The sequence below is a fragment of the Rutidosis leptorrhynchoides genome, chromosome 2 (assembly GCF_046630445.1).
Source record: "Rutidosis leptorrhynchoides isolate AG116_Rl617_1_P2 chromosome 2, CSIRO_AGI_Rlap_v1, whole genome shotgun sequence".
Classification (NCBI taxonomy): Eukaryota; Viridiplantae; Streptophyta; class Magnoliopsida; order Asterales; family Asteraceae; genus Rutidosis; species Rutidosis leptorrhynchoides.
In genome coordinates, this window is record NC_092334.1 from 588,000,689 (window position 1) to 588,024,918 (window position 24,230).

The 24,230-nt window shown below is 36.5% G+C and overlaps 2 protein-coding genes across 2 annotated transcripts; both read right to left on the bottom strand.

The window, feature by feature from the left end:
• Positions 1 to 2,488: 2,488 nt before the first annotated feature.
• LOC139889895 (uncharacterized) lies at positions 2,489 to 5,041 on the bottom strand. Its single transcript, XM_071872808.1, has 4 exons — positions 5,015 to 5,041; positions 4,741 to 4,827; positions 3,100 to 4,626; positions 2,489 to 2,554 (listed from the first exon to the last, which is right to left on the bottom strand). The coding sequence occupies exons 1-4, from the start codon at positions 5,039 to 5,041 to the stop codon at positions 2,489 to 2,491; spliced, it is 1,707 nt and encodes a 568-aa protein (XP_071728909.1).
• Positions 5,008 to 9,401, bottom strand: LOC139893301 (uncharacterized). The gene is made up of 5 exons (XM_071876462.1): positions 9,173 to 9,401; positions 8,558 to 8,847; positions 8,380 to 8,469; positions 6,108 to 6,487; positions 5,008 to 5,506 (listed from the first exon to the last, which is right to left on the bottom strand). The coding sequence occupies exons 1-5, from the start codon at positions 9,363 to 9,365 to the stop codon at positions 5,245 to 5,247; spliced, it is 1,215 nt and encodes a 404-aa protein (XP_071732563.1). The 5' UTR covers positions 9,366 to 9,401; the 3' UTR covers positions 5,008 to 5,244.
• Positions 9,402 to 24,230: the final 14,829 nt, after the last annotated feature.

Consider the following 24,230-nt stretch of genomic DNA (forward strand, 5'->3'; position numbering starts at 1 on the left):
TATAAACAAAGATATATAATAAAAGAAGATACCTGATTACAATCAGTTGAAACCCAAAAGTGAGAGGCCGGAATTGGAACTTCTTGTCGATAGCAACTTAGCGAGTTTGGAGAGCTGGAGAATAGTTTTATTTTTACTACTTTATAATCCATTGATGATTATTGAATATGGATAGTCGATTACTTGGAGATTGAAACGCAAAGCAGGTTATCGTTGCGTATTGGGGATATCGAAAAATTAGGGAAAAAAGAAGCCGTCTATTTAGATGTAGATACTAGATAGTGTAATAATATTAGGGAAAAGAGCAGTATACTATATTATTTATTAATTATTATTATTATATTATTATTTCTTAGCTATACGGGACGGGTACACGGGTCTTTATTTAAACCCAGACCCAAACCCGAACCCGAATTTTTTTAAAAAGTAATCCCATTCCCGACCCGGGACCCGTAGATCCGGACCAGACCCAGCCCAATTCTATCGGGTTTCGGTTTTCCCCATCGGGTCCGATCCTTTTTGCCATCCCTATTCATATTTTGCTTAATGACCTCCATATTTTGCTTTGAAACCTCCATATTTTGCCCAAAATAATTGATACGTTTTTAAAAAAATTCACCCCCAGTGAAAAAAAATTCTTGTGTTTCACAAGATTAATCTCTTACTACTGTACCAGTTGTCTTCTGCCCAAACAACAACAACAACAACAGTACCCAATACCATTTGAGTGGTGTATGGGGGAGGTGAGATGTAGACAATCCTTCCCTTATCCGAGAATAAAAACAAGTCATTTCTCCACCCAGAAAAGTAGAGAAAGTCATCCCTCTCTTTATTCGGCGGATAAAGAGATTGCTTCCGAGTGGACCTCCGGCCTTTTTTTTTATTTATTTATAAAAATAGTAAAAAAAAAAAAAAAAAAAAAAAAAAAAAAAAAAGAAAAAAAAAATATATATATATATATATGTATATATATATATATTGAGACGCCATGAAAATGATAGAATCAAAATTTCATGGGTTTAAAAGTCTCCCTGAAAAACAATTTAGGCTCTAAGCGGCTAAAAAATAAAAATACTAATACTAGTACTAGTGTTAGTAAAAAATAGTTAAAAGCAATAGTAATAATATTAATACCACAAATAATATTAATAATTAATATTAACACACCCATAATACAATAATAGTAATAATAATAATAATAGTAATAATACTAATAATAATAATAATAATAATAATAATAATAATAATAATAATAATAATAAAAATAATAATAATAAAAGTAATAGTAGTAGTCGTAATAGTACCAGTACTAGTAATACCAAGAGTATTATAGTAGTAGTAACAATAATAAAAATAATACTAATAGTAATAGTAATAATAATAATAATAATAATAATAATAATAATAATAATAATAATAATAATAATAATAATAATAATAAAAATAATAGTAATAATAATAATAATAATAATAAAAATAATAATAATAATAAAAACTAACAATAATAATATAGAGATAATAATAATAATAAATATAGTAATAATAATAATAAAAAAAGTAATAAAAAGCAAAAAAAAAAGCAAAAGTAAGAAACCTAATGAGAAATACTATTAAAAATAAAAAATAACATAATAGGACGTAACCCTACTCGACTATTCTAATTCTAGCCCTCCACGCACCCCTATCAGAAGTCATGTCCTCAGTCAGCGAAAGCTCTCTCATGTCGAGCCTAAGTCTATCCATCCACCTACGTGTAGGTCTACCCCTTCTCCTTACGCCATCGACCGTGAGTGCCTCGACTCTCCTTACCGGGGCAATACGAGGTCGCCTCATCACATGCCCAAACCATCGAAGCCGTTCTTCCCTTAGCTTGTCGATGATGCTACAGACTCCAAGGTTTTCCCTAAACACACCATTTGGGATCCTATCTAACATGGTTTTACCACACGTCCACCTAAGCATCCTCATTTCTGCTACTTCCATCCTTCTCTCTTGGGCCTTCGTCATTGGCCAACATTCTGATCCGTACAACATGGCAGGTCTAATAGCTACTTTAAAGAATTTCCCTTTTAATTTGAGTGGGATCTTCTTGTCGCACAAGACCCCTTTCGCCGCTCTCCACTTCAACCAACCTACCTTAATACGATGAGTCACGTCTTCGTCTATCCTCCCCGATTTGTGGAGGACCGAACCTAGATATCTAAACGACTCTTGTGGGTGCAAGATCTGGTCCCCAATGTTGATAATCCCTCCACCATTTAGTTCATCCTCAGTCCTACTGAATTCGCACCTAAGATATTCTGTCTTTTGTCTGCTGATCCGTAACCCATTTTGTTCTAAGGCCTCCCTCCATTGTTCTAGTCTTCTGTTAAGCTCCTCATTTGATTCTGATACAAGCACGATATCATCGGCAAAAATCAGACACCAAGGGATGTTCTCTTGTATTCCTCGAGACAGCTCGTCGAGAATCAAAGCGAAAAGGAAAGGACTAAGGGCCGATCCCTGGTGCAAGCCTACTTCTATCGGGAAATACTCTGTGTTTCCCACAGGCGTCCTGACACAGGACTTCGCCCCATCATACATATCCATAATAGCTCTAATATATCTACTTGGGATACCCCTAACATTAAGTGTCTTCCAAATCAGCTTTCGCGGTACGCTATCATAGGCCTTTTCTAAGTCTAAGAAGACCATCTCTAGGCCCTTTTGTTTCTCCCTATACTTCTCCATAACGCTTCTTAAAATATGAATTGCCTCCATCGAAGAGCGCCCTGGCATGAAACCAAATTGGTTTTCTGAAACCGTAGTCTCGCGTCGAAGTCTAGTCTCAATCACTCTCTCCCAAAGCTTCATAGTATGACTAAGTAATTTTATGCCTCTATAATTACCGCAGATTTGGGCATCCCCTTTATTTTTGTAAATAGGGATAATCTCGCTGAGTCTCCATTCCGTAGGCATTTTATAACTTCTAAGCGTCTTATTGAAAAGACACGTCAACCACCTGACACCATCCTCGCCCAGGCACCGCCACGCCTCTATTGGGATCTGGTCTGGTCCTACAGCTTTGTTTCTACCCATCTTTCGTAGTGCCGAACTTACTTCTTCCTTCCTGATTCTCCTACAGAAACTGTTGTTCCGGAATTGTCCTATTCCCAAGTCCTGCGGAACTTCTTGGCGCCCAGGTCCTTCACCCACGAAAAGAGTTGAGAAATACCCTTCCCATCTTTTCCTAATTTCTTCTTCCTTCACTAAGGTTTGACCGGCTTCATCCTTGATAAACTTGATGTTATCTATATCCCTCCTCCTACGCTCCCTAGCTTTTGCAATCCTGTAAATATCATTTGCTCCTTCTTTGGAGTCTAGTTTCCTATACAAGTCTTCATACGCTTTATCTTTTGCACGTGCAACGGCCTTCTTAGCTTCTCTGTTGGCTTCTTTATACCTCTCTTCTGCCCTAGTTCTATCTTCACGTGTCCCGTCCCGGCATGTAATGAGCTCCTTAAACCTCTGTTGCTTAAGTGCGACTTTGGTTTGAACCTCATCACTAATCCACCATGATTCTCTATTAGACTTATGTCCTCTCGATGTCCCTACTGCCACACCTAAGGTTTCCTTGGCAACATCCCTAATAGCAGATGCCATCCTATTCCACATCTGATCTGCGTCCACTTGAGTAACGGTATCCATTCCTGCCTCTACTCTTTCCAACACTGAAGTTTTAAAAGTTTCGGCTTTCCCTTCAATCAGATTCTTCCAAAGGATCCTAGGTTGGACGGGTCTCACTCTTTTAGTAACCCGCCTCTGCAGAACCAAGTCCATGACCAATAATCTGTGTTGGGTGGAACAAGTCCAGGTAGTCAGGGCTCTACAGTCTCTGCAAGCTCTAAGGTCCCCTTTGCGAAGCAGCAAATAGTCAATCTGGGTACTATGTCCCCCACTGTGGAAAGTAGCTAGTTGTGCTTCCGTCTTCCTAAAGGAGGAGTTTGCAACAACCAGTTCGTGGGCAACAGCGAATTCGAGAATAGATCGTCCTTCTTCATTCCGAACTCCGTACCCAAAGCCCCCATGGGCACCCGTATATCCGTCCGAGATCGTTCCTATATGACCATTAAGGTCTCCCCCAATAACCAATCGATGGTCGGCGGGGCAACTCCTCACAACTTCATCTAACGCTTCCCAAAAGCGAACTTTTTCATCATCTCCTAAACCAGCATGGGGTGCGTAAGCGCAAATGACCATGTAAGTCTCCTCCTGGATAACTACCCTAACCGACATAATCCTATCGCTACACCTATCCACACCCACAATATTATCCTTATAAAGGGGTCCTATAAGGATCCCTACCCCGTTTCTAGCTACTCTAGAACCCGAGAACCACAACCTGTAGTCGTCCACGTCAACCGCCGCTTCACCCCTCCATCTGGTCTCTTGAACACACAATATGTCCACTTTACTCTTACGTAGCGTATTTACAAGTTCACGGGCTTTGCTAGTCAAAGTTCCTACATTCCAACTACCTACTCTAATCCTAACGCGAGTATCTCTACTCCCTCTAGACCTACCCGCCCCTAAACTAATAGGACATGACCTCAAGTAACCATGCGTATGTGACGAGTTAATCTTACCCTATAAACAGCGCACTAAGTAGAAAAGAGTTGCTAAAGACAAAGTAGAAACAACTAGCAAAAACGCTAACGATAGCAAGAGTGCAAAAAAAAAAAAAAACAAAAAAACAAATACCGTAATAAGTAGTAACAGGAATAACAGGATTCCTACAGGTTGAAAATCAAAGCTATTTAACACTAACCTTCTAACCAAACGAGGCAGCTAGTTACAAACAAAGGTAAGTAGTACCCTTAAACAACGTTAATCAAATATTAAGATCTATGATGCATGCAATTACCAACCCTTAAATCGTGCTATGCAGCTGTTAACACTATCAAGGAAAACAAAATAGAATTTGTTAACACCGTGAACTAAAAGGTTAATACAATAACATAAAGTTTTTGTTTACCCAAAATCTGGGTACAGCAGTTAACATAAATTTTGTGCCTCCGGTGAATAATCTTATCAAAAAAGATAAAGCATGCCGAAAGTACAGATATCAAAAGCATACAACTTGACAAGCCTAAATTTAGAACTAATTAATCTTGAACATTTGTACATGTAATCTAGTTGTGACAGTTGAAGGGTTTAAACATTTTTTTGAATAAATTTAAGAATTTGAACATTAATACAACGGAATCAGCCAAGCCATTGTTCAGCACGACGAGTATTACCACCAACAGAATGGCGAATACTTATCTTTTCGGTGGAGTATTTCTGTTGCAGAAACTCAAAACCGTTCATGTCAAGTTTCCCAGATACCGATTTCCCTTGCTTTCTTCGAATTTGTTGCTCTCTTACAGAAGCCCACAGTTTCTCAATTGCATTCCTTTGTTTAGATGTAAATCTTGTAACATTGTCGAAAGCATGTTTTACAGTTATGTCTATCACTGTTTGGCACCTGAAAAAACGAAACACAACGATTAACTACGTAGATAGTAGAAAACAGAAGAAGCAAGAACTTTGACTTTGGGTCACAAGACTAGTTTTCAACATATGAAAACTAGAGGTGGCAATATTGACACCTTCACTCATTAACATTTACACCATTAGTACTAGTTATAGAACAATTACTATGACCTGAAAAGACACCTTTTACCCAACCCGTCTGATCCGTCCGTTCTACCAAAATATATGAAACAATATAGTGTTTTCCAAAATAAAGTGAATGCATAATTTGAAATTTTTAAAAATGTTAAGTTTTCATATTATTTAACCAAATATTTTTGGAAAAAGGCTGATTAGTGTCGCCTAATATTTTTGGTTTTCTGATGCTTATAATGGAGCTGATCTAAAATTCCAAATTGCTGGACCACACAAGTCAAAGCAGTGTCGCATAACTTAAAATTACTTGGCCAAAACTCGGGACTACTCAGAAAATCAGTCAAAGTCAAACTTGGTCAACATCCAAGTACTCGTAGTACTCTTCAAGTTGATGAGTAATCCCTAAAAAGTCAAAGTAGTATAGAAGAATGTGAAACATGAATAAGAAATAACCTTACCATGGTAGTTTATAACGTTTTGCTGCGATCTCTAAACAAAGAATCAATGCTTCTCTTTCTGATTTTAATAACATCTTGGACTCTTCATCTTCTTCCTTTCTTATTTTAGACGATGTTGCTTCAGCATCTGATTTTGGTTTCATCTTTTCGTTCTTTCTAGAAGTATCTGGAATCAGAGCATCCAGACCAAAGGGATCAGACTCGTCTTTCAAACTTGATTCGGTTTTAGGATTCACATAAGTTTGTTGTTCTGTTTTGCCTTTTGCCTCCACTGCTTCTAATTCGTCTTTTAGAGCGGCAGCTTCTTCTATGTCATCGTCTTTTGTTGCAACGGGAAGATTTGAGATAGCTTCTTTAATTTTCCCACAAGCCTTTGAAAACTACAGAGACACAAACTTCGGTTACTTTATATTGAAATTAAGATAAATCCTACAACACTCACTTATACATTAGTTATAATATAACATTATAAGATGCCAAATAACATTTTGTTTGACTTTCTAATGATTGACTTTCAGGTTCCAACAGAATAATATGGTGGTCCACAGTGTTCTTCTTTTAAGGATCTTTGTCAGTGTTGTTTACCCATTATCCTAGCTTGTCAACTTAAAAAAGTTAATAACAAATCAGCAAGTAATAATTCAACAAAGCATTAATTTACATATCGGATCCTATACTTCTAATACACTAGACACAACTATATGCTATGGTTCATCCGTGATACTTGATAATTCGTAATTAACTATTTAACTCAATTTCATCAAACAGAGGATACAAACTTTAATCTATTTTTACCCGTCACTTTTTCATTAACTTTTGTGTTTTTAAGTAATGATCATTGAAGAGGTAATGTTTGATCACTATATATTGATGATTAGACTAAAATTCATAGAATAGCTATTGGAAATCACATGGATAAATCATATATACCTTCACTAAAACGTATCTGAAGTTGATAAAGAAATGCCAAAATCACATGGATCATTTTGGCCAAATTGGATGTTTACTCTTCGCACTCCACATACACAATACACCTAAGCCTAGTAATGAAATAAGCCAACAAGCCTAGAACTAACACTACAAAATGAATGCGACAAAAAAAAAAAAAAAACAAATCCTATACTCTTTCATTACATAGGGAAACGAAAGCCTCTTGATAACTTAATGACAAGGTACATTTGCCTAGGTAATCGCACGAAGAAAGATCTCATACATTCAAATAATGTACTTGTATTTTCAATTTGAAACCAACTCTATTTGTAAACTATAGAGAGTGACCGAGTTTATGATTAACCATATTTTTGACAAGGCTCTTAGCTCTTGGCTTTAAGATAAAAATTGCCCCAAGGGAACAAGGTGAGGCTAATGCCTACAAAAGTGGCAAGGCATACCCCCTAGGTGTCATAAGACAAATAATCAATCAGAAAGCGTATATCGTACATAACTTGAAAGCACACACCGATTTAATTACAGGCAAAAGAGCGTAACGGAAGAGCAGTTGGGGTGATAACTGTGATGACAAATCTACCAAAGCATTAGACTAGTGAAGCCATGGTTGTACAAGTCGCCCGAATAAGCCAAATAATCCCCAATTGGTCAGGATTTTTTAGTTGTCCGACTAGTATCTGACTTGGCCGATTTATTCTGTCAAAATCGGTCAAATACAATCGAAGTCAAAGTTTGTCAACTTCCGACTAGTCTCCGACTTGGCCAATTAGTCTCTACAAGGTCTACACTGACGACTAGTGACATTTAAAACCTTGGCATAAAAACTATCTAAATAGGCAAATGTAGTTGTGTCATTCTATTGTCTTGCTCAATAAATAACACGGAAAAATCTTCCCTTGACCATGGGAAATTTATATCTCTTATAGGCTTATAGCACATGTAAGTTGTTAGTGTGGTTTAAGGTTTTGTTGATTAATGGTTAATTAAACGTACAATCACTCTGTTGCCATCATTGCATAATATAACACCAACATTGTAAGCTACTTACACAGAGAACAATATTTGTATCTTTATTTACTATTTCTTCACAATAAGTAAATTGGAATTATCTTGTTATCACCTGAAAGCATGCTGACTCAGAAAGTAGTTTGTGTGCCCTGCTTATGATTACAAAGATAAATGTCTTAACTATAAATGTGCATTTTGTGCCTAGCTTTTCGACCCTTACTCTACAAACGTAAGCATTTTCCAATCAAATCAAATATATACTTAAAATACGTCCCTATATTCTATTTGTGCATCATATTTAAGTCAGAAAACATACCACAAAACTGTCATCGGTGAATAGATCATTTGCCATAACAGCTCTAATACTCCATAACCTCAAATAATTCCGCTGCTTCTGAGTATATAGCTACAAAACAAGCAATCACATACATAAAATAAATAATAATTATAAAACTACCCTAATTCATGATCAAAACAAAAGGTAAAATTCTGACATCATTCAAGCCGTGTGCAGCAGAGAACAAGGCATGATAATCAGCCCTCGCAAGAGGATCATTACATGTAGTTGGCGAACACATTGCGGCTTCGAGTATCGCAAAGAAATAATCACAATTGTTAGGCTTAACACTTCCTGCTTGAATCAGCTGAATTGCCAGCTTAGATGCCTTACTGAATTTCGAAGCATTGTTTATATGTGAACCTATCTTTTTCATTGCATCTATAACTTGCGTATCGGAGGTATCGGCAATCGTTTTAAATCGTGCACTTTTCTTTGGGGCAGCAGCTGAAACATTATTTATAATAATTAATAAGTATATCTACATAATACTAGCTACCCAACAACAAATTTGAAACATAATATGTAGATTAAGGCTCAGTACTCCCTCCGTCCAAAATTAATTGTCATATTCTTGTTTTAGGGTTGGCTGAAATTAACAATAATAAGATAAAGATGGGTTATAACTTAATGTCAATTAAATTGAGACGGAGGGAGTAATATGTAACACCAACGAATAATAATAATAATAAAAATTGAAACTTGTTTGAAAATATTTGGTAATTGGTATTAGAAATTTGAAACCCTAAAAAGAGGATTGGAAGAATTGTACCTTGAGTAGGTTCGGAATCAAGGGGTTTGGAGCGTTTGAGGGCGCTCTTGAGAGCAGGGGGAGGTGGGGTTGGTGAGAGTTTGGCGGCGGTGGGAGCTGAAGACGGTAGTGGTGGTTGATCGGCCGGAGTTTGTAGTGGCGGTGATGGTGCGGTAGGGGGAGGAAGGCCTTGGAATAGGTCGCTGCTGGACATAGTTAATATTTGTTATTGATTATTGATTGTTGATTGATTTTTGAGGGGGTGTTAAAAGTGAAAAGAATAGATGGAACTAGTGTTCGAACCCTCGCTTCGTGCCGGGGGTTCGGTTTTCAATGTATTTTATTGCGTTTAGTTTGTAAAATTTTAATTTTTTTGTGGCTAACGATGATGTCGTTGAAGCGCAACTCGAGTCGAACTAAAAGGTATAACCCGTGAAAGATTTAAATGTTATTTAAAATTAACAATATATGTGCATCTCCGCGTTTCGCTATGGAGTTGTCGACTTTTAAAAATTTAACGGAGAATTAACGTGTATGAAAAGTACCCCAAATATTTAGCGTTTTTTAAAAAGCGCCCGTTTTGCGTATAGCTAGTGACATTGTTTTCCTAAAATTATTTCAAGTTTAACGATGGTGGCGGAAAAATTTAACTCGTTGCGAGTGCGAAGATATGGCCCGTTGAATATTTGGGTGAAGTTTGTTTAAGTTTTTTTATGAGAATGGTTAATTGACACTTTACCCCCCTGTTTGGGGGGTGGATTTGATTTTTTGGGTAAAGTGTGGGGGTGTTTGTGGTTGAATTTTGGGAAAAAAGGCAAAAAGTCGAGAATACCCCTGGGTACTATTTATTTCGTCTTTGTCTTTTAGAATATAGGTATAATATAATATAATATGAGGATTAAGCAGACGGATTATTATAACTCGGTGTTCACGAAAAATAGACGAAGGCGGAGGTAATTGATATTTCCAAACATCAATGTGATAGATTCACTCAGAATTACTAACTTGACCTTAATGATATGTTATACAAATTTTTTGATACACTTTATTGAAGGACATTATTGGAAAAAAGCAATAAATGTGCTTGGATCTATCAATTTGAAGTTTGGAAATATCACCTCCCCGCAGAGAAGGGTGGCAATTAGGGAAGGTAATGTAAGTTGGTATAATCGGATATGGATTATCCGATCCATCCTATCCATCCGATCCATCCTATCCATATTACTGATTTATTTATTTTTTGGGAAAAAAACGTAGGACTTTTATAAATAGGATGAGCACCCCAATTCAACACTAAGTTGTGAAAACTCAGAAGAGACCTTAGACAATCAAGGAACCTTACCAAACCTGTTAGCAATTTCATTGATGTTCTCGATTAGAAGTAACTCATCGGAATGCCAGTAATGAAAATCCATAAATGCCGAAAGAAGGAGTTAACACGTGATAAAAAGGGCTCGATCACGAGTAAATCGTCCAAGCCCGGATGATTAGTAATAAGCTTATTCGTATGATTGGAATCCGAACAAACCACAATGAACCCGAAAGCACCCCAACAGCACACCTCATTCACGAGAACACCACGTTGGGTAACGCAAGCGACAAGCTTATCATTCATGAAGGGACGATTGTTGACAAGTAAGACGCTCAATTTCATACGGTCATTCAACTTATAGTTGATGTTTTAAACTCAGCCTCAACATCGGAGAGCGAGAACGATGTGAGGTGTCAATTTTGGAACCGAAATACTTCGATTGCTTAGTCCATCCAACACAGATCAATTTTCCAAATAAGAGTGTACCATTCAATGCACAAATAGCAGCAGTACCAATCGAACTATTTTCATATTTAACGAGAGCGTAACGACGACCGGGCCAAGATTTAACCTCAATAATAAAACTGAACTTATCAAAAACTTCTTGTAAGATAGCTTTATCAAACAGGATCGTGGTTGAAGAAATCGGCGAGGGTGATAGGTGTATGAGGGGATCGATATGAAGGACTGAGATTTGATTTTAGTTTGTCTGTTTGTGGGAGGAGCATGGTGGTTAGGTTCAAAAGGGTTTAAATTTTCAGGATCATGACCGTTGGAAATAGAAACGTTAGATGCATTTCAAAAATTGTTGAGTGAAAGGATGGTGTACTAATTGGGATGAGTATGTGTAGGATTAATGTGCAAGGAACAACATATAACTATATGGCCAACTTCATTTGAGCCTTCGGGGTCGCACACATATACACTAAGACGTCAAATAAAATATATATATATGATGTATATATATTACTCAAGTAACAAAATAGTAAATCGAAATTAATTCATTTACTATTCATATGAATAGTAAATGAAACGAAATTAATTAATTTACTATTCATATGAAAGCGACATGATAGAAATTATTAATTATAAGTTATAACATACCCCTAAAGTATTTGAGAAATACGACTTTTTAAAACCAAATCAACCGAAATCTGATATTACAGACAACGAAATCGAAAACAATATATTCTTTTGATTTGCTTTTTGCTACCAAACAAACGGAGTATATCATATATTCATATATATATATATATATATATATATATATATATATATATATATATATATATATATATATATATATATATATATATATATATATATGTTCGTTGGGTTATGAGATGTGTAAGATAGAAGAAAAATAACATTCTTGTTTTGATTTCCTTTGATAAATATCAACATACACTTACAGAGTATTATCGATTAATGTATTAATATAATTGGATTATATTAATACGATATTTGAGTTTGGACTAGCATCCATTGACGGTCGTTTGAAGTGTAGTGTGGACTATCCAAAGAGACGGTCATACTTTTGATAGTAAGTTTCTCTCCGTCTCATCAATTTATCCAAGAAAGGTTTCTCTCCTTCAATCAGTTTCTTCAAGCAAGGTATATCGTTTACTCACTTTGTGAATTACATATCATGACAATTATTATGGTGTAACTGGATTTTTGTGATCGTTAATCATGTGCATGTGTTATTAAATTTAAATATATGAATATTTAATTTTGTAAATGGTTTATAAAATAATAACTGATTATTTTTAACTATCCGCTGCGTTAATCTGATTTAAAAGTACACACGATTTTCCATCAGTGGTATCAGAGCCGCTTTTATACCGTTTTAGTTGTCGGGTGTTTATTCTTTAGATCTAGCTTTGTGGTATATTGGTGAAAATCCAAACCTTTCTGGTTTTTAAATTCAACGCGGTTGATTTAGACTTAACCTCATGACGAATAAATATGATTGAAAGAATATCACTATTTTAAATTGTAGATTTAATTGTTATGGAGTGAATATTTATTATAATTGTTGATTGTTGTATTCCATGGTTATACACATGCATTGTAACCAAGGACAAGCCATATATATGTTTTAATAATGTAGTTATTAAAATTGTGATTGCATACATAGCCCGTAATGCCCCGACCTATGTGTTTGATTATATGTGATTGTTGTGATTGTTGATTACGGCAATATTATATCATGTTATTTATTTTAATAGAAAGGACCATTTTGAAGCCAAAGTTGTATTATATTTATTTTTCATTTTCATATTATTGTATTTAAGTTTATTCTAAATTGTAAAAGTATTAGATTAGTTATATTTTTTAATTTTAAATAAATGTAATAAGATGAAGATTAAAGATAAAGATGCAACGTGGAGTTGACTTAGAAGATGGCGAACAGGTCAAGTTGACAACGATGGCGTTTGTCAAGTTTTCACTTGATTCATGAATTAAGTGGGAGCTACGATATTACCCTTAGTTTGACCTCTTGATCCCATGTCGGCTCATGGGATCAAGCATAGGATTTTTTGGCTAGGCTATGTGTGTGTGATGCATGGTATTGTTGTGTTTTATTTTTACGCATTTATATTTAATTGTTGATTATAATATATGCTAAATGTTTTTGATGAAAATATCAAATAAAACTAGTAACGAGTTTCAAAGGTTAAAATTGATGATTTTAAAAAGTTAAACTCGAACGAGTTTAAAGTTAAATATTTTTGAAACTCAAATAATATATATGGGCGACATCTTTTAAAACTGTTTTAAAATGATACACAATGTGCATTTGTTATTTTTATATATATAAAAAATAAAATAACAAACTAGACGCATAAACACGATTGACATATATATAATTGGTTAAAATGTTTTTTTAACAAAAGGTGTAACGAATCTTGTGTGCATGCATTATTCGTTAACACAAACATTTTCAAAATACCCATCAATTTTAAGTCATGCCATCCAATGAGCTTGCAAACATTCCTCGTTATTTTTTTTATTACGTTGAGACCTAATCGAATTATAGCCACGAGGTGGATTTTCAGTTACGAGTGAGACTAGGCTGAATTTTCACAGTTTCCAAACTAGACGACTTAATCGTATTCACGGTGAGACCTGAGTTCGAGGCAAGGATGGGACAAACATGCCAATAAATAATAGTGTTTGTTGGACTACACATATTTCTAGTTCCCATAAAGATCTAAGAGTTGCACCTGTGATGCAATTGGTACTCGCTACATACCAGTAGACTCTATAACTGTGAGCTGATCAACAGATGTAGTTATGGAACCTCTATGTGGATCTTAGGCTTTCGTAAATTAATTGTTTTTAAATATATTAAAACTTTGGTAATTAATTTATTAAAGTATTATATCGAAAATACTAAAATTAAACCTTGTCTTTTGTAGATGTCAAACAATCAAAACGTAAACCAAAACACTCTCCGTTCTTTGTTGGAGAAGGAGAAACTCAATGGTTCAAACTTCCTCGATTGGTTCCGCAACCTGAGAATTGTTCTCAAATATAAAAGGAAGTTGAACAAAATTGAAGAACCCTTACCCGAATCTCCTCCTGAGACAGCTACTGCTACTCAAAAGAATGTTTATCAGAAGTTGTTTGATGAGCAAAAGAAGATAGATTTAATCATGCTTGCTAGTATGACTTCTGTAAGACCCTATTTCTGTTTCTGGCATTTTAATTATTCGGGACGCCGTCCAAACATTCGGGACGCCGTCCAAGCAAAGAAGGACGGGACGCCGTCCAAGAAGTGGGACGCCGTCCAGAAATAAAGGACGGGACGCCGTCCAAGATTCGGGACGCCGTCCAAAGTGTCTGTCGAGCCAGCTGTTTTAATTAATTAAAAAGGGGTAAAATGGTAAATTCACTTGGGTGCCGGTTTGGAGCCTTCAAGGCTGATTCATTGATCACTTTGGATCAATTCTCACCAACCAAAAACACTCTCAACCTTATTTAGAGAGAGAGGAGAAGTTCTAGAGAGAGAGAGGTGGATTTGGAGAAGAAGGAGTCGGATTCTCGCAAAAGCTCGGGTTCTAAAGTTGTTCATCTCGCTCCTAGCTACGTTGTGGTGGTATTGGTAAGCTCAAACTCCGAATTTCATTTGTTAAATTTGATATTCAAGTTAGGGTTTTGAGTTAGTTTGTTATGAAACCCTTTTAGATGATGAAATAGGTTTATGGTGACTTGTTGTTCTTGTCACTTGGCGGGTTTTGGGTCGGTTGATGATTTGGCCTTGTTTAGGGTTTGATCTTGAGTTTAATCACTAGGTTTAGCGATTATGGAAGTGTTGAAACTCTTTTGGGTGAGTTTGGCTAACTAATTTTGAAATGGGTCAAAATTAGGGTTTTGGTGTCAAAATGGGTATGACACGTGTTTAACACTTGTGTTCGGGTTTAATTGGTGTGTTAGGACCATTTTCACTCGTGTTAGTGATTATTGGTTAGTTATGGCGCGGTTTGTGCTTGGAAGTGCATTTGGGTCGAAATTGCACTAAGGGTAAATTGGGTTGGTTTGTAAGTCAACCCTAATTGTGTTGTTGTATTTGTGATAATGGAATAGGTACTTTCCATTGGCGCGTGGCGGTCTATTTGGAAGCATTCATCAAGGCGACAAGGTGAGTGTTAATATCCTATGTGCATATGTATGTGTAGGATGGGTGCGGGTCGGGTGAAGTGGTTCTCGGTTATAGAGCTCACTTCACATATAGGTGGATTTGATGGACTTGTGTATAGGTCCAATTGGCACGGTTGTGTGTTTTGGTTGTTTACCTTTGGCGAGGTACACGTTGTGTGTACGTTATCACACGTGGTTGTGAATTGGATGTTATAACCCCAAAGGCGAAGGGTTGATATTGTTGTGATGTGGATAACCCCGATGTGGTGGATTTTATAATCCCGTGACCGTGGGTTTGATGTTGAGAAGTGAATCTCGGGTAGTGCGGATTCATGATGACTCGGGTTGTTCGGTCATCTTGTGATGAGGTAGTGAATCTCGGGTTGTGCGAATTCACTAAGGTTCGGGTAGTTCGGCCAACCTCGGTTGTTGAATTGGTGAAGAAGTGAATATCGGGTTGTGCGAATTCACTAAGGCTCGGGTTGTTCGGCCAATCTTCATTGTGGTGTGTGGTATTCGGTAATGGGTTAAGGGGTTAACCTTATTCGTTTATATATTGTTATATATATATATATTGTTTTATTGTCGTGATGTAGCTAACCCTCCGGGTGTAGCTTCTTGGCGTTGTTTACATCGTCGTTGGTGAACTTATATTTGTTGATGTATCTATAGCTTGTTGCTTAGTGACTACGGTATGCTTAGCTTAGCTTGCCTTATACTTGGATGCTTTGGTATGCGGTATTTGATATTTGTGTGGCGTGTCTATTTTATACATATATATGTATGTAGTATATTCTCATTCACTAAGCGTTAGCTTACCCTCTCGTTGTTTACATTTTTATAGATTGCATGGATGCGGTGGCTCGGGTAAGCGCGGGGACTAGTGAACTTGCGTAGTTGCTTTAGAATACTTGCTTTTGGATTTGATTAGGATTGGGTAGCGTGTCCCCCAATCCCATGCTCGGTCTATGTTTTTGTATAAACTAATGGGTCGAAATAGTCACTTATGGTATTTTGGGTCGATGTGGGCCCGGTGTCGTAAAACTCGGTTTTTATTGTGAAAAACTCTTAGTTTAAACTATTGTAATATATTGTGAATGTGTTTTGGTTTAAAAGTGTCGGGAAGCGGGTTTTCGCCCGCGTGAGTTCGAAAAACTGATCAGAATGTTTTAGTACATCTGGACGCCGTCCCAGCTGTCTGGACGCCGTCCCAGTCTTAAGAGCTGGACGCCGTCCAGATCAACTGCTCCAGAAAATTTTTTTTTTTTAAGGCACATTTTCGGAAGGTTAACGGGTTGGGTCGTTACAAGTGGTATCAGAGCCTGGTCTAAGGGATTTAGGTGACTTGAGATAGGTGCCTAGACTTAGACTTTTGTGTGTGTTTATTTGCTGCGGGACTTGTAGGATTACGGGTCGGAATGGGAATTTGGTTAGTGCCTTAATTGATAGGTGGACTAACGTGTATATTAATACGTGGATATTATTAATATACGATTGTGTTATGTTTATGTTTATGTTTATGTTGCGTTGCGAATATCATCGAGCAAGATGGTCGTTGTACTAACGAAGGGATACGATGTGTGTGCGTAATGAGGACTTGCAAACCTTATTACGGGTGCAAATCGTGTTTAACAAGTGATGTACGACGAGTGTTGAGCAAGATGGGATGGTGTTATGCGTGTTGTTTTATACGTTCGTGGACTAATCGTTTTGCATTCTCTAGAATGACGACGCGAAACGAGATCGAGACGAATGACGAGGAGTTTAACTCTAGAGTTGCAGCCGCCGTTGCGGAGCAAATGAGTGCGTTTTGAGAAGAAATGGATAGGAAGTATTCCGAATTTCGGGGTAGTAATGAAATGGAGCGTTGTCTTAAGAGCTTCATGAGGACTAAACCCCCGATGTATGATGGGAAACCGGATCCTTTGGTGAGCACAACTTGGATTTCGAATGTCGAAGGGTGTTTTCGTACTATTGATTGCCCTCCCGAGAAAAAGACGAGACTCGCTACTAGTCTGTTTCGGGGCAGGGCAAGGGATTGGTTGGATGGTAAGATCGATCTTGTCGGTGGCGAAACGTTTATGGTCTTATCGTGGAACGAGTTTAAGGAGGAATTCTTTGAGGAGTTCCGGACTTCGGCCGATTTGTGGGAATTGCGTAATGAGTTGAGAAATTTGCGGCAAGGATCTATGGATTTGAATACTCTCAAGACGACCTTTATGGCGAAGGCTCGTTTTTGCCCGGAGTATTTGGGGAATGATCGTTTGTTAATGGGGGATTTCTATCGGACCATGAATGATGACTTGAAAAGTAAAATTAGTCGGGGTCAAGCGAAATCGTTTGCGGAATTATTCAACTTGGCTAGAGGTTTCGAGTCGTATATGAAATGTCCCGTTCTTATTGACTAAAAACGTTCCATATTAATTGATTTCGTTGCGAGGTTTTGACCTCTATATGAGACGTTTTTCAAAGACTGCATTCATTTTTAAAACAAACCATAACCTTTATTTCATAGATAAAGGTTTTAAAAAGCTTTACGTAGATTATCAAATAATGATAATATAAAATATCCTGTTTACACACGACCATTACATAATGGTTTACAATACAAATATGTTACAACAAAATAAGTTTCTTGAGTGCAGTTTTTACACAATATCATACAAGCATGGACTCCAAATCTCGTCCTTATTTAAGTATGCGACAGCGGAAGCTCTTAATAATCACCTGAGAATAAACATGCTTAAAACGTCAACAAAAATGTTGGTGAGTTATAGGTTTAACCTATATATATCAAATCATAATAATAGACCACAAGATTTCATATTTCAATACACATCCCATACATAGAGATAAAAATCATTCATATGGTGAACACCTGGTAACCGACATTAACAAGATGCATATATAAGAATATCCCCATCATTCCGGGACACCCTTCGGATATGATATAAATTTCGAAGTACTAAAGCATCCAGTACTTTGGATGGGGTTTGTTAGGCCCAATAGATCTATCTTTAGGATTCGCGTCAATTAGGGTGTCTGTTCCCTAATTCATAGATTACCAGACTTAATAAAAAGGGGCATATTCGATTTCGATAATTCAACCATAGAATGTAGTTTCACGTACTTGTGTCTATTTTGTAAATCATTTATAAAACCTGCATGTATTCTCATCCCAAAAATATTAGATTTTAAAAGTGGGACTATAACTCACTTTCACATATTTTTACTTCGTCGGGAAGTAAGACTTGGCCACTGGTTGATTCACGAACCTATAACAATATATACATATATATCAAAGTATGTTCAAAATATATTTACAACACTTTTAATATATTTTGATGTTTTAAGTTTATTAAGTCAGCTGTCCTCGTTAGTAACCTACAACTAGTTGTCCACAGTTAGATGTACAGAAATAAATCGATAAATATTATCTTGAATCAATCCATGACCCAGTGTATACGTATCTCAGTATTGATCACAACTCAAACTATATATATTTTGGAATCAACCTCAACCCTGTATAGCTAACTCCAACATTCACATATAGAGTGTCTATGGTTGTTCCGAAATATATATAGATGTGTCGACATGATAGGTCGAAACATTGTATACGTGTCTATGGTATCTCAAGATTACATAATATACAATACAAGTTGATTAAGTTATGGTTGGAATAGATTTGTTACCAATTTTCACGTAGCTAAAATGAGAAAAATTATCCAATCTTGTTTTACCCATAACTTCTTCATTTTAAATCCGTTTTGAGTGAATCAAATTGCTATGGTTTCATATTGAACTCTATTTTATGAATCTAAACAGAAAATTATAGGTTTATAGTTGGAAAAATAAGTTACAAGTCGTTTTTGTAAAGGTAGTCATTTCAGTCGAAAGAACGACGTCTAGATGACCATTTTAGAAAACATACTTCCACTTTGAGTTTAACCATAATTTTTGGATATAGTTTCATGTTCATAATAAAAATCATTTTCCCAGAATAACAACTTTTAAATCAAAGTTATCATAGTTTTTAATTAACTAACCCAAAACAGCCCGCGGTGTTACTACGACGGCGTAAATCCGGTTTTACGGTGTTTTTCGTGTTTCCAGGTTTTAAATCATTAAGTTAGCATATCATATAGATATATAACATGTGTTTAGTTGATTTTAAAAGTCAAGTTAGAAGGATTAACTTTTATTTGCGAACAAGTTTAGAATTAACTAAACTATGTTCTAGTGATTACAAGTTTAAACCTTCGAATAAGATAGCTTTATATGTATGAATCGAATGATGTTATGAACATCATTACTACCTTAAGTTCCTTGGATAAACCTACTGGAAAAGAGAAAAGTGGATCTAGCTTCAATGGATCCTTGGATGGCTCGAAGTTCTTGAAGCAGAATCATGACACGAAAACAAGTTCAAGTAAGATCATCACTTGAAATAAGATTGTTATAGTTATAGAAATTGAACCAAAGTTTGAATATGATTATTACCTTGTATTAGAATGATAACCTACTGTAAGAAACAACGATTTCTTGAGGTTGGATGATCACCTTACAAGATTGGAAGTGAGCTAGCAAACTTGAAAGTATTCTTGATTTTATGAAACTAGAACTTTTGGAATTTATGAAGAACACTTAGAACTTGAAGATAGAACTTGAGAGAGATCAATTAGATGAATAAAATTGAAGAATGAAAGTGTTTGTAGGTGTTTTTGGTCGTTGGTGTATGGATTAGATATAAAGGATATGTAATTTTGTTTTCATGTAAATAAGTCATGACTGATTACTCATATTTTTGTAATTTTATGAGATATTTCATGCTAGTTGCCAAATGATGGTTCCCACATGTGTTAGGTGAATCACATGGGCTGCTAAGAGCTGATCATTGGAGTGTATATACCAATAGTACATACATCTAAAAGCTGTGTATTGTACGAGTACGAATACGGGTGCATACGAGTAGAATTGTTGATGAAACTGAACGAGGATGTAATTGTAAGCATTTTTGTTAAGTAGAAGTATTTTGATAAGTGTCTTGAAGTCTTTCAAAAGTGTATGAATACATATTAAAACACTACATGTATATACATTTTAACTGAGTCGTTAAGTCATCGTTAGTCGTTACATGTAAATGTTGTTTTGAAACCTTTAGGTTAACGATCTTGTTAAATGTTGTTAACCCAATGTTTATAATATCAAAAGAGATTTTAAATTATTATATTATCATGATATTATGATGTACGAATATCTCTTAATATGATATATATACATTAAATGTCGTTACAACGATAATCGTTACATATATGTCTCGTTTCACAATCATTAAGTTAGTAGTCTTGTTTTTACATATGTAGTTCATTGTTAATATACTTAATGATATGTTTACTTATCATAATATCATGTTAACTATATATATAACCATATATATGTCATCATATAGTTTTTACAAGTTTTAACGTTCGTGAATCACCGGTCAACTTGGGTAGTCAATTGTCTATATGAAACCTATTTCAATTAATCAAGTCTTAACAAGTTTGATTGCTTAATATGTTGGAAACATTTAATCATGTAAATATCAATATCAATTAATATATATAAACATGGAAAAGTTCGGGTCACTACAGTACCTACCCGTTAAATAAATTTCGTCCCGAAATTTTAAGCTGTTGAAGGTGTTGACGAATCTTCTGGAAAGAGATGCGGGTATTTCTTCTTCATCTGATCTTCACGCTCCCAGGTGAACTCGGGTCCTCTACGAGCATTCCATCGAACCTTAACAATTGGTATCTTGTTTTGCTTAAGTCTTTTAACCTCACGATCCATTATTTCGACGGGTTCTTCGATGAATTGAAGTTTTTCGTTGATTTGGATTTCATCTAACGGAATAGTGAGATCTTCTTTAGCAAAACATTTCTTCAAATTTGAGACGTGGAAAGTGTTATGTACAGTCGCGAGTTGTTGAGGTAACTCAAGTCGGTAAGCTACTGGTCCGACACGATCAATAATCTTGAATGGTCCAATATACCTTGGATTTAATTTCCCTCGTTTACCAAATCGAACAACGCCTTTCCAAGGTGCAACTTTAAGCATGACCATCTCTCCAATTTCAAATTCTATATCTTTTCTTTTAATGTCAGCGTAGCTCTTTTGTCGACTTTGGGAGGTTTTCAACCGTTGTTGAATTTGGATGATCTTCTCGGTAGTTTCTTGTATAATCTCCGGACCCGTAATCTGTCTATCCCCCACTTCACTCCAACAAATCGGAGACCTGCACTTTCTACCATAAAGTGCTTCAAACGGCGCCATCTCAATGCTTGAATGGTAGCTGTTGTTGTAGGAAAATTCTGCTAACGTTAGATGTCGATCCCAACTGTTTCCGAAATCAATAACACATGCTCGTAGCATGTCTTCAAGCGTTTGTATCGTCCTTTCGCTCTGCCCATCAGTTTGTGGATGATAGGCAGTACTCATGTCTAGACGAGTTCCTAATGCTTGCTGTAATGTCTGCCAGAATCTTGAAATAAATCTGCCATCCCTATCAGAGATAATAGAGATTGGTATTCCATGTCTGGATACGACTTCCTTCAAATACAGTCGTGCTAACTTCTCCATCTTGTCATCTTCTCTTATTGGCAGGAAGTGTGCTGATTTGGTGAGACGATCAACTATTACCCAAATAGTATCAAAACCACTTGCAGTCCTTGGCAATTTAGTGATGAAATCCATGGTAATGTTTTTCCATTTCCATTCTGGGATTTCGGGTTGTTGAAGTAGACCTGATGGTTTCTGATGCTCAGCTTTGACCTTAGAACACGTCAAACATTCTCCTACGTATTTAGCAACATCGGCTTTCATACCCGGCCACCAAAAATATTTCCTGAGATCCTTGTACATCTTCCCCGTTCCAGGATGTATTGAGTATCTGGTTTTATGAGCTTCTCTAAGTACCATTTCTCTCATATCTCCAAATTTTGGTACCCAAATCCTTTCAGCCCTATACCGGGTTCCGTCTTCCCGAATATTAAGATGCTTCTCCGATCCTTTGGGTATTTCATCCTTTAAATTTCCCTCTTTTAAAACTCCTTGTTGCGCCTCCTTTATTTGAGTAGTAAGGTTATTATGAATCATTATATTCATAGATTTTACTCGAATGGGTTCTCTGTCCTTCCTACTCAAGGCATCGGCTACCACATTTGCCTTCCCCGGGTGGTAACGAATCTCAAAGTCGTAATCATTCAACAATTCAATCCACCTACGCTGCCTCATATTCAGTTGTTTCTGATTAAATATGTGTTGAAGACTTTTGTGGTCGGTATATATAATACTTTTGACCCCATATAAGTAGTGCCTCCAAGTCTTTAATGCAAAAACAACCGCTCCTAATTCCAAATCATGCGTCGTATAATTTTGTTCGTGAATCTTCAATTGTCTAGACGCATAAGCAATCACCTTCGTTCGTTGCATTAATACACAACCGAGACCTTGCTTTGATGCGTCACAATAAATCACAAAATCATCATTCCCTTCAGGCAATGACAATATAGGTGCCGTAGTTAGCTTTTTCTTCAATAACTGAAACGCCTTCTCTTGTTCATCATTCCATTCAAATTTCTTCCCTTTATGCGTTAATGCAGTCAAGGGTTTTGCTATTCTGGAAAAGTCTTGGATGAACCTTCTGTAGTAACCAGCTAGTCCTAAAAACTGGCGTATGTGTTTCGGAGTTTTCGGGGTTTCCCACTTTTCAACAGTTTCTATCTTTGCCGGATCCACCTTAATATCTTCTTTGTTCACTATGTGACCGAGGAATTGAACTTCTTCCAACCAAAATGCACACTTTGAAAACTTAGCGTACAATTCTTCCTTCCTCAATACTTCTAACACCTTTCTCAAATGTTCACCGTGTTCTTGGTCATTCTTTGAGTAAATAAGTATGTCATCAATGAAAACAATGACAAACTTGTCAAGGTATGGTCCACACACTCGGTTCATAAGGTCCATGAACACAGCTGGTGCATTAGTTAAACCAAACGGCATGACCATAAACTCGTAATGACCGTAACGTGTTCTGAAAGCAGTCTTTGGCATATCATCTTCTTTCACCTGCATTTGATGATACCTGGAACGTAAGTCAATCTTTGAATAAACAGACGAGCCTTGTAGTTGATCAAATAAGTCGTCGATTCTTGGTAGTGGGTAGCGGTTCTTGATGGTAAGTTTGTTCAACTCTCGGTAGTCGATACACAACCTGAATGTACCATCTTTCTTCTTGACAAACAAAACAGGAGCTCCCCACGGTGATGTGCTTGGTCGAATGAAACCACGCTCTAAAAGTTCTTGTAATTGGCTTTGCAGTTCTTTCATCTCGCTGGGTGCGAGTCTGTAAGGAGCACGAGCTATTGGTGCAGCTCCTGGTACAAGATCTATTTGAAATTCAACGGATCGATGTGGGGGTAATCCCGGTAATTCTTTCGGAAATACATCAGAAAATTCTTTTGCGACGGGAACATCATTGATGCCCTTTTCTACAGTTTGTACTTTCTCGACGTGTGCTAGAACAGCATAGCAACCTTTTCTTATTAGTTTTTGTGCTTTCAAATTACTAATAAGATGTAGCTTCGTGTTGCCCTTTTCTCCGTACACCATTAAGGGTTTTCCTTTTTCTCGTATAATGCGAATTGCATTTTTGTAACAAACGATCTCCGCTTTCACTTCTTTCAACCAGTCCATACCGATTATCACATCAAAACTCCCTAACTCTACTGGTATCAAATCAATCTTAAATGTTTCGCTAACCAGTTTAATTTCTCGATTCCGACATATATTATCTGCTGAAATTAATTTACCATTTGCTAATTCGAGTAAAAATTTACTATCCAAAGGCGTCAATGGACAACTTAATCTAGCACAAAAATCTCTACTCATATAGCTTCTATCCGCACCCGAATCAAATAAAACGTAAGCAGATTTATTGTCAATAAGAAACGTACCCGTAACAAGCTCCGGGTCTTCCTGTGCCTCTACCGCATTAATATTGAAAACTCTTCCACGGCCTTGTCCATTCGTGTTCTCCTGGTTCGGGCAATTTCTAATAATGTGGCCCGGTTTTCCACA